Source organism: Mus caroli, chromosome 8 (assembly GCF_900094665.2).
Source record: "Mus caroli chromosome 8, CAROLI_EIJ_v1.1, whole genome shotgun sequence".
In the NCBI taxonomy this organism is placed as follows: Eukaryota; Metazoa; Chordata; class Mammalia; order Rodentia; family Muridae; genus Mus; species Mus caroli.
Window position 1 is genome coordinate 110,741,066 of NC_034577.1, and position 11,494 is coordinate 110,752,559.

General features: G+C 49.7%; 1 protein-coding gene across 1 annotated transcript in view; it reads left to right on the plus strand.

Moving 5' to 3' along the window:
- The first annotated feature begins 28 nt into the window (after positions 1–28).
- The window catches only part of Dnaaf1 (dynein axonemal assembly factor 1), a 26,304-nt gene continuing 14,838 nt past the window's right edge, over positions 29–11,494 (plus strand). The window contains exons 1-5 of the mRNA XM_021169451.1: positions 29–256; positions 2,090–2,225; positions 3,980–4,071; positions 7,252–7,473; positions 7,595–7,761. Coding sequence (XP_021025110.1) covers positions 151–256; positions 2,090–2,225; positions 3,980–4,071; positions 7,252–7,473; positions 7,595–7,761 — 723 coding nt within the window. The 5' untranslated portion in view covers positions 29–150. The remainder of the gene's footprint in view (positions 257–2,089; positions 2,226–3,979; positions 4,072–7,251; positions 7,474–7,594; positions 7,762–11,494) is intronic.

The window sequence follows — 11,494 nt, forward strand, 5'->3', positions numbered from 1 at the left end:
CCCCCGTGCCCCCACCTCGGCTAGGCCCGCCCTCGGCGGCGTAGCCGACTGCGCGTGCGCACTGGTTGCCGCGGCGACCGGGAAAGCGTTGGACAGCCAACGACGCGGACCGTAGAGTACTAGGGCTGAGTGGTCGGGCCAGGAGCGAGCATGCACCCCGAAGTCTCTGAGCCGCCTGTGGACAGCGTGGCGGAGCCCAGTCTGGAGGAGTCGGCAGGCGATCACGGCGACGCGGGGCCAGGGATCCGCAAAGAAGGTGCCTTAGCGCCGGGGAGCCAAGGGGACGAGGGCTCGTGTCCCTCACACATGCCCATTCACTCAGCTGGGGACAACCAGCACCCCTCACACATACCCATCCATACAGCTACAAGAACAGCACCTTTATTGATATGATCAATCAAGTACATATAGAAGACCCATAATTTATTCCATGATAATTTATTAGGTACCTTCCTGTGGCTGGGAATTGTTTGCAATGAGTGTAAGACACAGTTCCCAAACAGTGTTCAGCGTCATCCAACAAACCACAAGTACAGAGAGTTCATCAGCTCTTGACGTTACATTTATCTAAGGCTTCTAGAGGCGCCTTGCAGGGTAAAAGTGCTTGTAACACAATCCTCCAGACCTGAGTTTGAATCTCAGAAGTACATAAATGCAGAGGTTAAGCTCAACCATGTGGTTGCTGGGACTTGAACTCTCGGAACCTTCTGTAGAGCAGTCAGTGCTCTTACCTGCTGAGCCATCTCTCCAGCCCCTGGAAAATGTCTTTCATAATAGTGTGCATAGGGTTCTAACATCCAAGGAGAGACCAGCCCAGAACAAAGCTTGCTTCTTTTACACAGGTTTGAGCTGATCAAACTGATCACACCCTGTTCTTGTGTGTGCTTTTATCAGTGAGTTGTTTTTATGTTGCCAACCCTAAGTTACACTTTGAGCAATTAAACGTGTTTACAGGAGTGGAAACTGTAGGTGCTCACACTTGGCAAAGGGGAGGGGGGAGATTTACACAGCAAACTGCATCACAGTTATCTCTGAACCAAAGTGGGGAGAGACAGAGATCTTGTCCTGTCCCAGAACTGCCCTTCTGCTGTCCCTGGTAAGAGAAATGGGCTTGGGGGTTGGAAAGTTGGCTCAGCAGTTAAGAGCACTGACTGCTCTTCCAAACGTCCTGAGTTCAATTCCCAGCAACCACAAGGTGGCTCACAACCATCTATAATAAGATCCCTGGCCTCTTCTGGTGTGTCTGAAGACAGCTACAATGTACTCATATAAATAAAATAAATCTTTTTAGAAAGAGAGAGAGAGAGAAACAGGCTTGATGAACGCCTGTTCTATTGAGCAGATTTTAACAGAAACATCTAAACTAGAATTAGATTTAAGTACAACTCTACTTATCTTCCTGTTTTCTGAGGGTCTGGTTTCTGACGTGTGTCGGTGCCCAAGGAGGCCAGAATAGAGCATCAGATCGCCTGGCAGTGGAGTTACAGGCAGTTGTGAGCTGCCTTGTAGGTGCTGAGAACTAAATTCTCTGTTTCTGGGAGAGTAACAAGCACTGTTAATGAATAAGCTATCTATCTCCCCATCACCCTGTATAGCAATTTTACAGTAGCTTTCTTAGTGACTTTGTAAACGGCAGCTTTAGGCTGATCCTCTATAAAAACTGCACAGGAGAACATAAAACTGTGGGCAGAGACTCTGTGTTGTTTGTAACCGCAGGAATCTGTTGGCAATGCGACTCTCTTTAAGGGATTGTTTGCAGAGCACAAAGAGCTCTTCTTCTGCCTTGTGAACAACGCACCGGCAGCTTTATCCATCAGCAGGGATCGCTCTCAGGGACATACGTGGGTACAAAGACGCGTCCCACAAAAAGCACAGGTTCCCATTTACAAAAATCAAAAGCATGACGACCCGAGTTTGTTTTTTTGGCTTTGCTTTGGTGTCTCACTCTGTAGCCCAGGCTGACCTCAAACCCCAAGCCCAACAAGGAGCAGATTCTCCTTCCTCGGTTTCCTGGGTTCTGGGGTTACCACACCTGTCCTTGAATTTTTCTGATCTTTACAAATTGACACTTTTTTTTTTAACTTTACAGAAATTAGTGAGACCAAGGAAACATGTGTGGGTCCTTGCACAACATCTTGCCCAAGTCAGCAGCAACCAAGCGGCGACAACGGGTCAGAGGGCCTCTGCACCCACTCGAGAGATGACAGAGACGATCGGGGCCCCAGGTGTGTGTTGTGCAGGACATCTCGGAAGGCACGCAGTAATAGCCACTTAGCCCCTTGCACAGACGGCGTCTAAGGAGCCTGCCCAGTTACTACCAGAGCAGGAGAGAAACAGCAGCAGCTCCTTAATAGAAAGAGAAGGAGGAGGAGGTGTCATTCGTATTTACTTATGTGGGTGCATGTGTGCACAGGTAGCCATGGAGGCCAAAAGAAAGTGCTGGGATCCCTAGAGCTAGGTGTGAGCTGCCTCAAGTGGGCACTGGGAACTTGTCTCATGTCCTCTGCAAGAGCTGCAAACACTTTTAAACACTGAGCCATCTTATCATATCTCCAGGTGGACCCTAGTTCTTTTTGGGGGAAAAGATGAACTCATCATTGGTGTCAGGGGAGAATATGAAAAGGAGTGCAGACACGCACCATGGCACTCATACGCAAGTCAAGAGGCAGTCTGCAGGGTCCAGAGACCAAGCTCCGCTCTTCAGGCTTTGATTTGACCCACTGGGCCATCTTGTTATCTCCCCTGCTCCTGCATTGAGACAGGGTTCTCACTCTGTAGCCCAGGCTGGACTTCAACCTCGTGAACCTCCTGCCTCAGTCTCCTGCGTGTTGGCATTACAATTGTGCGCTACGGGGGCTGAAGACATGGCTCAGCGATTAAGAGTCCTGCCTGCTCTTCCAGAGGACCCTGGTTCAATTCCCAGCATCCACATGGCATCTCACAACTGTTTGTACTCCAGTCCCAGGGGATCCAACACCCTCACACAAATGTGCATGCAAGCAAAGCACCAGTGCAGATTAAAAACAGACAGAGAAGCAAACAAATGAACAAAGGTGCAGGTAACATGCCTGGCTCACACCTGTCTTGTTGATGACACTGGTCAAAGTGTTTTGCTGTTGTTGTTGTTGTTGTTTTTGGGTTTTTTTTTTTTTTTGGTTTTTCGAGACAGGGTTTCTCTGTGTAGTACTGGCTGTCCTGGNACTCACTTTGTAGACCAGGCTGGCCTCGAACTCAGAAATCCGCCTGCCTCTGCCTCCCAAGTGCTGGGATTAAAGGCGTGTGCCACCACGCCCGGCCAAAGTGTTTTTATTAGGCCAGACAGCGCAGGGTTTTTTAAATGCTGAAAGCAACAATTTTGGGTAAAGTCCTAAGAGGTATAAAAAATAAGGGAGGAGATGATGCTGAGATAGTGTGGATGAGAACTTAAATCAGGACCCCAGGGCCCATGCAAACACCCAGTTACCTCTCTACATCTGTAAGAGAGAACTGGGGAGCCGGGCGGTGGTGGCCCTGGGGCTCACTTACCAGCCAGTCTACCCGAATCAGTAGTCTCCAAGTTCAATGAGAGAGAGAGTTCATAGTTCAAAAGCTATGGCAGATATGATAGAAAAGACAGCTGGTGTCACACCTCTGACCTCTGTGTGACCTTGCATACCCATGAACACACACAAACAGACCAATGGAGAAAGGAGGACGAGGAGAACCCGATGTGAGGCTTCAGATTGAGAACTTTAGACAGAATGGATGGAGAAAAGAGCCCGAGCGGGTGCCATGGCTCACAACAGCAATCCCAGCGGTGGCGCAGGCAGGAGAGCCACAAGCTTGAGGCCAGCCTGGGTTACCTACTGAGTTCCCAGCTGACCTGGCCTACTGAGTGAGACCCTGTCTCCAAACTAAACCGAGCCAAATACAAACCCTTAACTATTTTTTTCACAGACAACAAGCTGAAGTGAGCGTCTTGTGTTTTGCTTTTCAACAGGATGACGAAACAGTTCCTTCAAAAGCTGTGCAAGCAGCACAAGCTGTACGTCACCCCCGCCCTGAACGACACCCTGTATTTGCACTTTAAGGGTGAGTCCCAGGCGAGTCTGTAGCCAGCATCCTGCAGAAAAGGGAGGTCGGGAGAGCGTGGCTTGCAGAGGTCATCTTCGTGCTCAGACACTATGCAAGTGGAGCTCGGTCTTGACTGAGTTCCTAAAGGGCCTTCTGAGTACAATGGAGCTGGCCTGCCTTCTTTGGTTGCTTGGGTTTTTTTTCCTTCCTTGCAAAATAGAGACCTCAAACATGCTAAGCAGGCACACTGCCACCGAGATACAACCTCAGTTAGCCCGCCTTCCCCATTTTATTTTGAAACAAGGCTCACCAAATTGCCCTGGCTGGCCTTGAACTCACTTTGTAGCCCAGAGGAATCTTGAACTTTCAATCCTCCTGCCTCACTCAACTAAGTAGCAGGGATTGTAAGCCGGTTCCACCAGACACATAACTAATTGATTTAATCACAATATTTCTCAATTCCTCACCACCCCCCCCCCCCCCCCCCCCCCGCAAGTAGTAGCTTGTTATACAGGCCGTGCTAGCCTTGAACTTGTGGCCTTCCTGCCTCAGTCTCCTGAGTGCTGGCAGTTCAGGCTCCAGTCAGCACAGCTGCCTCAGGACTGAGCATTCCTTTTATAGCAGTAGGGGCAGTTGTGAACCATGGGCTTGCGACAGGTGTGTTGGGAAGGACAGAAAATTAGGGTGGAAGACAGGGGATGAGGGTCTTTGGTCCTCTCCTAATGCATCCTGAGATACTGAGGTATTGAGAATGGCATCCTGGGGACTTGGGCTTGATGTCCAGCCCCACATCTGCATCTGAGCTCAGATTCATGGCCAGCACCATTCTGACCAGTTGATGACCTGAATCTCCAGCCCTCTGTTGGGGCCAAGAGTGAAGTAGCTGACCTGTTCTTATCATCTATTTATCTGTGTATTTATTTAGGAAGTCTTTCCTTAGAGCCTTCCATGTATGGGACTTTCACAGTGCTGGGAATCCAGAGGTGGAGGTGGCAGAGATGGTTTAAGAGTCCTGTAAGGTGGCACAGGCACAAGAGGGCAGCTGTAGGGAGGAGGATGCTGTGCGGGGAAACACAACAGGCTCAGAGTACACAGGCCTGAGAGTTTGGAAGGACGCCCCACCTGTCTCCTTACTTCCACCCCCTCTGAAATTCTCCACCTGGCATCTGAGCATGGCAGTGGTTACAACAACAGATCCTGGGGGGTGGGGGTGGGGAGAGGCAGGGACTAAGGGAGAGGGGGAAGGAGGAGCCAGCATGACAGGCTGAAGTGGATTTAGACTAAGAAGGGAACTGGGAGGAGAGGTGTCTACCTCAGTTACAAGTCACTAGTTAATAAATCACCCTGAAACTCAGCAACTTCCAATACATTGTCTCACATAGGTTCTGGAGAACAATGGCAATATGTGTGTCATTTGCTGGGTAGTTGTGGCTCGGAGAGCCTCTTGAGGTATGGTGGAATTGCCAAGTGCCCTCAATTACCTGAGCCCTGGGCTGAGGCTGGAAAGTGGCTGTGGGCCACAGCCTCAGTTCCCCACCATGTAAACCTCTCACTGGCTGCTGGCTCTACATAGTGCAAGCTGCCAAGAGAAAGAACAAGATGGGGATAGGGGCCCCAGTACCAGAAGTGACATACATATGCCAGGCTTCTACCTTATCTGTTGTCTCAGGGTCACCCTCTTCTTGTATCAACACAAAGGCCTGTGATAAGGTTGGGGGGTTGATGCAAGGTCAGAATGGAAAAACAAAACAAAACAAAACAGGTGGGAGGCCTTTGCGAGGTCAAGGAGAGAAAAGATTAACAATGGGACTTAGTGATAAGGATGTCATGGGGACCCCAGCTTCTGCTTGTAGATGGCAAGAACGAGAGAGAGGCTGTCTTGAGACAGCTGGTTGAGGCGCTGAGGGAGCAAAGGGGCTTTTCCTCGTGAGGAACTGGGTCAAGAACTGGAAGGTGGGCCAGAGAGAGAGAGAGACCAATGTCAGAGGACAGGAAACAGACACACAGAGGCACAAAGGCCAGCTCAGCAGTGACCTAAGAGGGCTTGGATGTGCTTCATACCGGGTGTGGGGCCTGAGGTTCAATCCCCCATGCTAGAAGTAAAAAACAAGGGAGGGTGGCGTTGCAAAGAAAGCTGTTACTAGCTAGGCATGCTGGCACACACCTTTAATTCCGCACTTGGGAGGCAGAGGCAGTCAGGTAGTTCCAGTTCTAGTCCAGTCTGGTCTTCATAGCAAGTTCCAGAATAGCCAGGACTACATCCAGCAATGGTTCTCAATCCTTTTGGGCGTGTCGAGCGACCCTTTCACAGAGGCAGACTATGACCATTGGAAAACACAGGTGTTTAAATTACAACTCATAACAGTGGCAAGATTATACTTATGGAGTAGCAATGAAAATATTTTTATGGTTGGGAGACCATCACACCATGAGGAACTGTGTTAGAGGACTCAGCATTAGGAAGCTTTAGAACCACCAACACAGAGAGACCCAGACTCAAAAAACTAAAACAAAAAGCATCTTAGAAAAACAAAAAAGAAGCCAGGCAGTGGTGGCGCACACCTTTAATCCCAGTACTTGGGAGGCAGAGGCAGGAAGATTTCTGAGTTCAAGGCCAGCCTGGTCTACACAGTGAGTTACAGGACAGCCAGGACTACACAGAGAAACCCTGTCTTGGAAAACCAAGAGAGAGAGAGAGAGAGGGAGGAAAGAGATGTGGGGATGTGGGTTGGTTTCTTTCTTTTTTTTTTTTTTTGCCTCTGCCTCCCAAGTGCTGGGATCAAAGGGGGATGTGGGTTTCTTAATCTCTCAATTCCAAGACTGAGGTGGCAGCAAATTCAGTGTCTCCTGAGGGCTGCTTCTAAGTTCACAGATGGAGACTTCTGTCTGTGACCTCAGTCTATAGCCCAAGGTGGTCTTGAACTTGGGATCTTCTTGACATAGCCTCTAGGGAGCTGAGATCACTGATGTGTGCCACAATGCCAGGCAGTCTATCTCTAAAAGGGTACTAATCTCATTGTGCAGATCCCACCCTCATAAACTCCTCATACAGACACACACACACACACAAGGCTCCTTCTCTTATCCCCCTGGAGGGAATGTCTGTCCACATCAGAATTTGCAGAGAGCCAACAGGCAAAGCCCGCAGTGTCCAGGCTCCTCTGAGCACACTGGAGCCTCACAGCCCCTCCCCACCAGGCTTTGACCGCATTGAGAACCTGGAGGAATACACGGGCCTGCGCTGCCTCTGGCTGGAGTGCAATGGCATCCAAAGGATTGAGAATCTGCAGGCCCAGAGCGAGCTGCGCTGCCTCTTCCTGCAAGTGAACCTGTTGCACAAGATCGAGAACCTGGAGCCCCTTCAGAAGCTGGACGCCCTCAACCTGAGCAACAACTACATCAAGACCATTGAGAACCTCTGTAAGCCTGGCAGCCCGGGCTGCACCACATCCCAGCTGAGAGTCTAGAGTGGGGGCTGGGCCAGGAGCGCGTGTGGCACAGAGTGTGGCACACATGCTCACTTGTGCTGCCTCCCCTCCAGCCTGCCTCCCTGTCCTGAACACACTGCAAATGGCCCACAACCGCCTGGAGACAGTGGCTGACATTGAGCACCTCAGGGAGTGTCTGCGACTCTGTGTCCTCGACCTCTCCCACAATGCGCTGAGTGACCCTGAGATCCTGAGTGTGCTAGAGAGCATGCCCTGTCTGGTAAGTACCTGTCACAGCATGCTTCAGGGTATACTTCAGAAACATCCCCCTCTCTCCCTCCCTTCTCCTCTTCTGCCTCAGACTGGGCCCAGTCAGCCCCCCTCAATCCCTGGGAATCAAGGTCTCAAACAGATGGACGTAGAGTCAGCGAGACTTGACAGACAGACGCAGGCACGTGTGCTGGTTCTGAATGTATTTTGTCAAATTGAGCATCAAACTTTTTATACAGAAAAAAATAGAGAAGTTAGGTGACACAGTGGCCAGGTACAATGAGGTTACTGGATTCTTACACAAAACAGAGGAATGCAAACAGGGAAGAACTGGCAGGAACCAACTGGAAATCAAAAGTAGCCCCACCTAAGGTCCACTTAATCTTAGAAGCCAGGGGCAAGGGCTTCGTGCCCTTGCTATAGTTCCTACTCTAGTCTATTGTATAGTCCACCTTCCCCCTAGGCCATTGTAAATACTTGTGTGTGGGTGTAACTCAGCTATCTATAGTTCTAAGTATCTACTCTGGTTCCTCCTTAGGTCACAAACTTCCTTCTTCCTAGATAATGGTAAATTCTTGTGTAGGGCAGTGACTTAGCTATCCATGCCCAGGGTCTGATCAAGGACTGCCTAGAATCTAACTTAGCTATATGTCAAATAGAGGCACTTATAATAAAGCAATGTTAAGGGAAAGTAAAAGAACCTAATGGGGAAACCCCCACTCAATTCCCGATTCTGCGTGCACCCAAGAATCACAAATAGAACAGAACGCCTTGATGTAAAAACATGAGGTAGTTTTAATGGTGGAGCTCTGGGTCAAAATGTATCTGACGCAGGAGACAGTGGATTCAACCACAAGGCTTGGAAGCTAGGGGTTTTTATAGAAAAGGGGCTGGGGAGGAATTGGCGCGGTTTCACATGATTGGTTCATTTAAACATCAGCAGACTGTACATGCAGATAACATTTTACTTAGGTCAGAAGGGCAGGAGATAGGGAGGTGCCAGGCCAGTCCAGACATGTCATTCTCTTTACCTTTATGGCCAAGCAGCCTCAGGAATGTCTGCCTGGGTGTGTCCTGGCCTGTTCTGCTATGTTCTCAGCCCCAGGTTTCAAAGCTCACAAACAACTCTTTGGGCTATTTGACATAAATTACATGAATCACAGGTCTCAAGTTTTATTTTCTTTCATTAGCACACAGATCCATTTACCAACTAAAGCAAGGACATTGGAGCATTCGTTACACAGGATGCCATGGTTCCAGGAGACTAAGTTTCCATGAACTTTTCACCTTGGGATAGCGCCCAGGTTTTGGGAGCCTGTCGCGCGTGTCACTACTGGAGTGGGTGTAGCATTCTTCCCTCTCTCCTCCCTTTCCTTCCCTCCCTTCCTTCTGTCTTTCTTTGCAGCCGTGTGACTTTTCCTAGGGAGACATGAACAACTCTCTGGATGTCCTTAATGGGGCACTGTCAGGAGATCAGAGAGCAGATTCCACCTAAGTCCTAGTGAACCCCTGCGCTTACAGGAGCATGGGGGACTCAGCCTGTGTCCTGGGCAGCATGGTAGCTCTCCTGAGAGCTGCGTCCCGATGGCTGGCAGGCTGCTCTCTGCTGTGCCTGAGTAGTAGCTTCCACATAACCTCGGCAGACAGCCAAGACCTTGTGCACATTACGTTTCAGCATTCTGAGATTGAGGAGTTTTAGTTTTGAGTTTTGTTTACTTCCTGTGCCTTGTGTGTTTGCTTCTGTCTTTTGAGCGCCCCACCTGTATCCCCTGGGAGGGGATATTTCAAGCTGGAAGAAATAGCTTCAGAATGGTGGTTTCAACTTAGTTTCTAAAATGGCAGATGTCACCTGGGGGTAGTTTCTTTCTATTTAAAACATTGCAGTGGCTATATGTGATAGTCCCTATGAGTTATTCTGCTCAATCCCTTTGCACGCACACACACACACACACACACACACACACACACACACCTGTTCTGATGGTCCTAAGGTTTGTATTGTTTTTGGGACCCTGACTAAGCTGTTTTGTTCTCCGAATCAGTCTCAGAAGTGTTCTAGCCAGAACTGATCCAGGCATTCCCCAGGATTACTTTTCAGTCAATCCCTTTTGATCTGAGCATCTGTCTCTGCTGTTGCCTTGTTGTGTTCATATGACAGGGAAGCTGTGTCCAGAGTGGCACATCCTGGGCCTGGACCTGGAGAACTTTGCCACTTCATAGCTCTGTTGACTCTGTTTCCTGTGAACTGAGGGCAGCCGGCGAGCTGCTCAGAGCCCCGTTCAGCACCTCCCTTAGGCTGCATCACCCTAGGCCTACAGCCTCGCTCTCTGCGGTGTGCCCACCTGGCCTCGAGACAGTCCCGTCATCTTTGTCTTGGTGGAAGCACACGCGATCATCTCTAACCCTCATATTCCTTCTTTGTGTGTATAGATAGGTATATAAAAAAAGGCCCACCTTGGTTCATATGGGAGAGTCAGACTCAGTGTTGGCTCCTTTCTTCTGGCTATCAAAATGGGTTCTATCCACTTAAGAGAATGGGTTGAAGTCTTCACCTTTTCTACCAGAATCCCTGAGCCAATCTTTGCTCTTCCCCCCCCCCACTCTCTCTCCACTCATAAATGTGCATCTTGTGGAGGTCAGAGGTCAACCTCCCTCGGTATTGTTCTTCACACACCATCTCCTCTTACAAGGATGCCAGTCGGGCCAGTTGGGGCCTAACCACCTCACTCTGTTCCCGTCAATGATCATGTCTGCAAATATAATGAGGTACCGAGGAGGAAACCTGGGGGCTGGCGGAGGGAAAAGGAACCACACAGGACACTGCAGTCTACTCCAGAAGCGGTCAGCTCTTCCTGTTGATTTTCTGAAGCAACAGTGCCCAGCAGAAGCTTCCCAGGACCAGAAGAGCACACTCCCCACTGTCTTCAGCCTGTACACCCAGGCTCTGGGCTCTTGCCCACAGTCTTCCAGGAGGACACTTCAGGCTTTGCCACTTAACACATCCTCTAGGGCTCTGGCTACCTCATCAGCACTCAGACTGTTCAGAGACACAATTTTCCCTTGGTCAAAAGTGTAGTGGACCCAGAGCTTGGGCTGCACCTCTGAGCATTCTCAGATTAGAGTGGGCAGGATGGGGTGTGCCTTCTTAGGCTCCATATAGCTGTTCTGGATGAAACCCCTCACAGCCTGGGTACCAGCGAATGCTGGCATAAATGAATGCGAGTCGCATATAGCCCTAGCTTCGTATTGATCACTTGGCTCACTTGGCTAGCAGTGGAGGCTACTGTTTTGGGTTTTGTGTAGCCCAGACTGGCCTTGAACTAGTTTGCTGTGTTGGGGAGAGTGACCTTGACTTCTCCTGACTTTGTGTCTCAAGTTCTGGGAACATCTGGACACCTTTACTCAGTTAAAACTGGTCACCTGACCATTTTTTGTGCTGTGTTTACCTCCCCAGTACAATGCAGCCCTTATCACCTACATCTGGAATACTTTACTTTTCTGTTTCCTTCTGTAAACCTTGAAAATACTGCAAGGGCAGTGAAGGAGCCATGACACCTGAGCATGGGATGGTGGTTTGAATAGGAACGGCCCCAGAGGGCCCTATATTTGAATGCTTGGTCATTAGGGAGTAGCACTACTTGACCGGCACTGCTGGCCGGACACAACACCAAATGTTGTGTCCGGCCAGCAGATCACAGCCTGGGTTCTAGCCTGGAAAGGCATTTTGGAAACCTGGAAGAGAA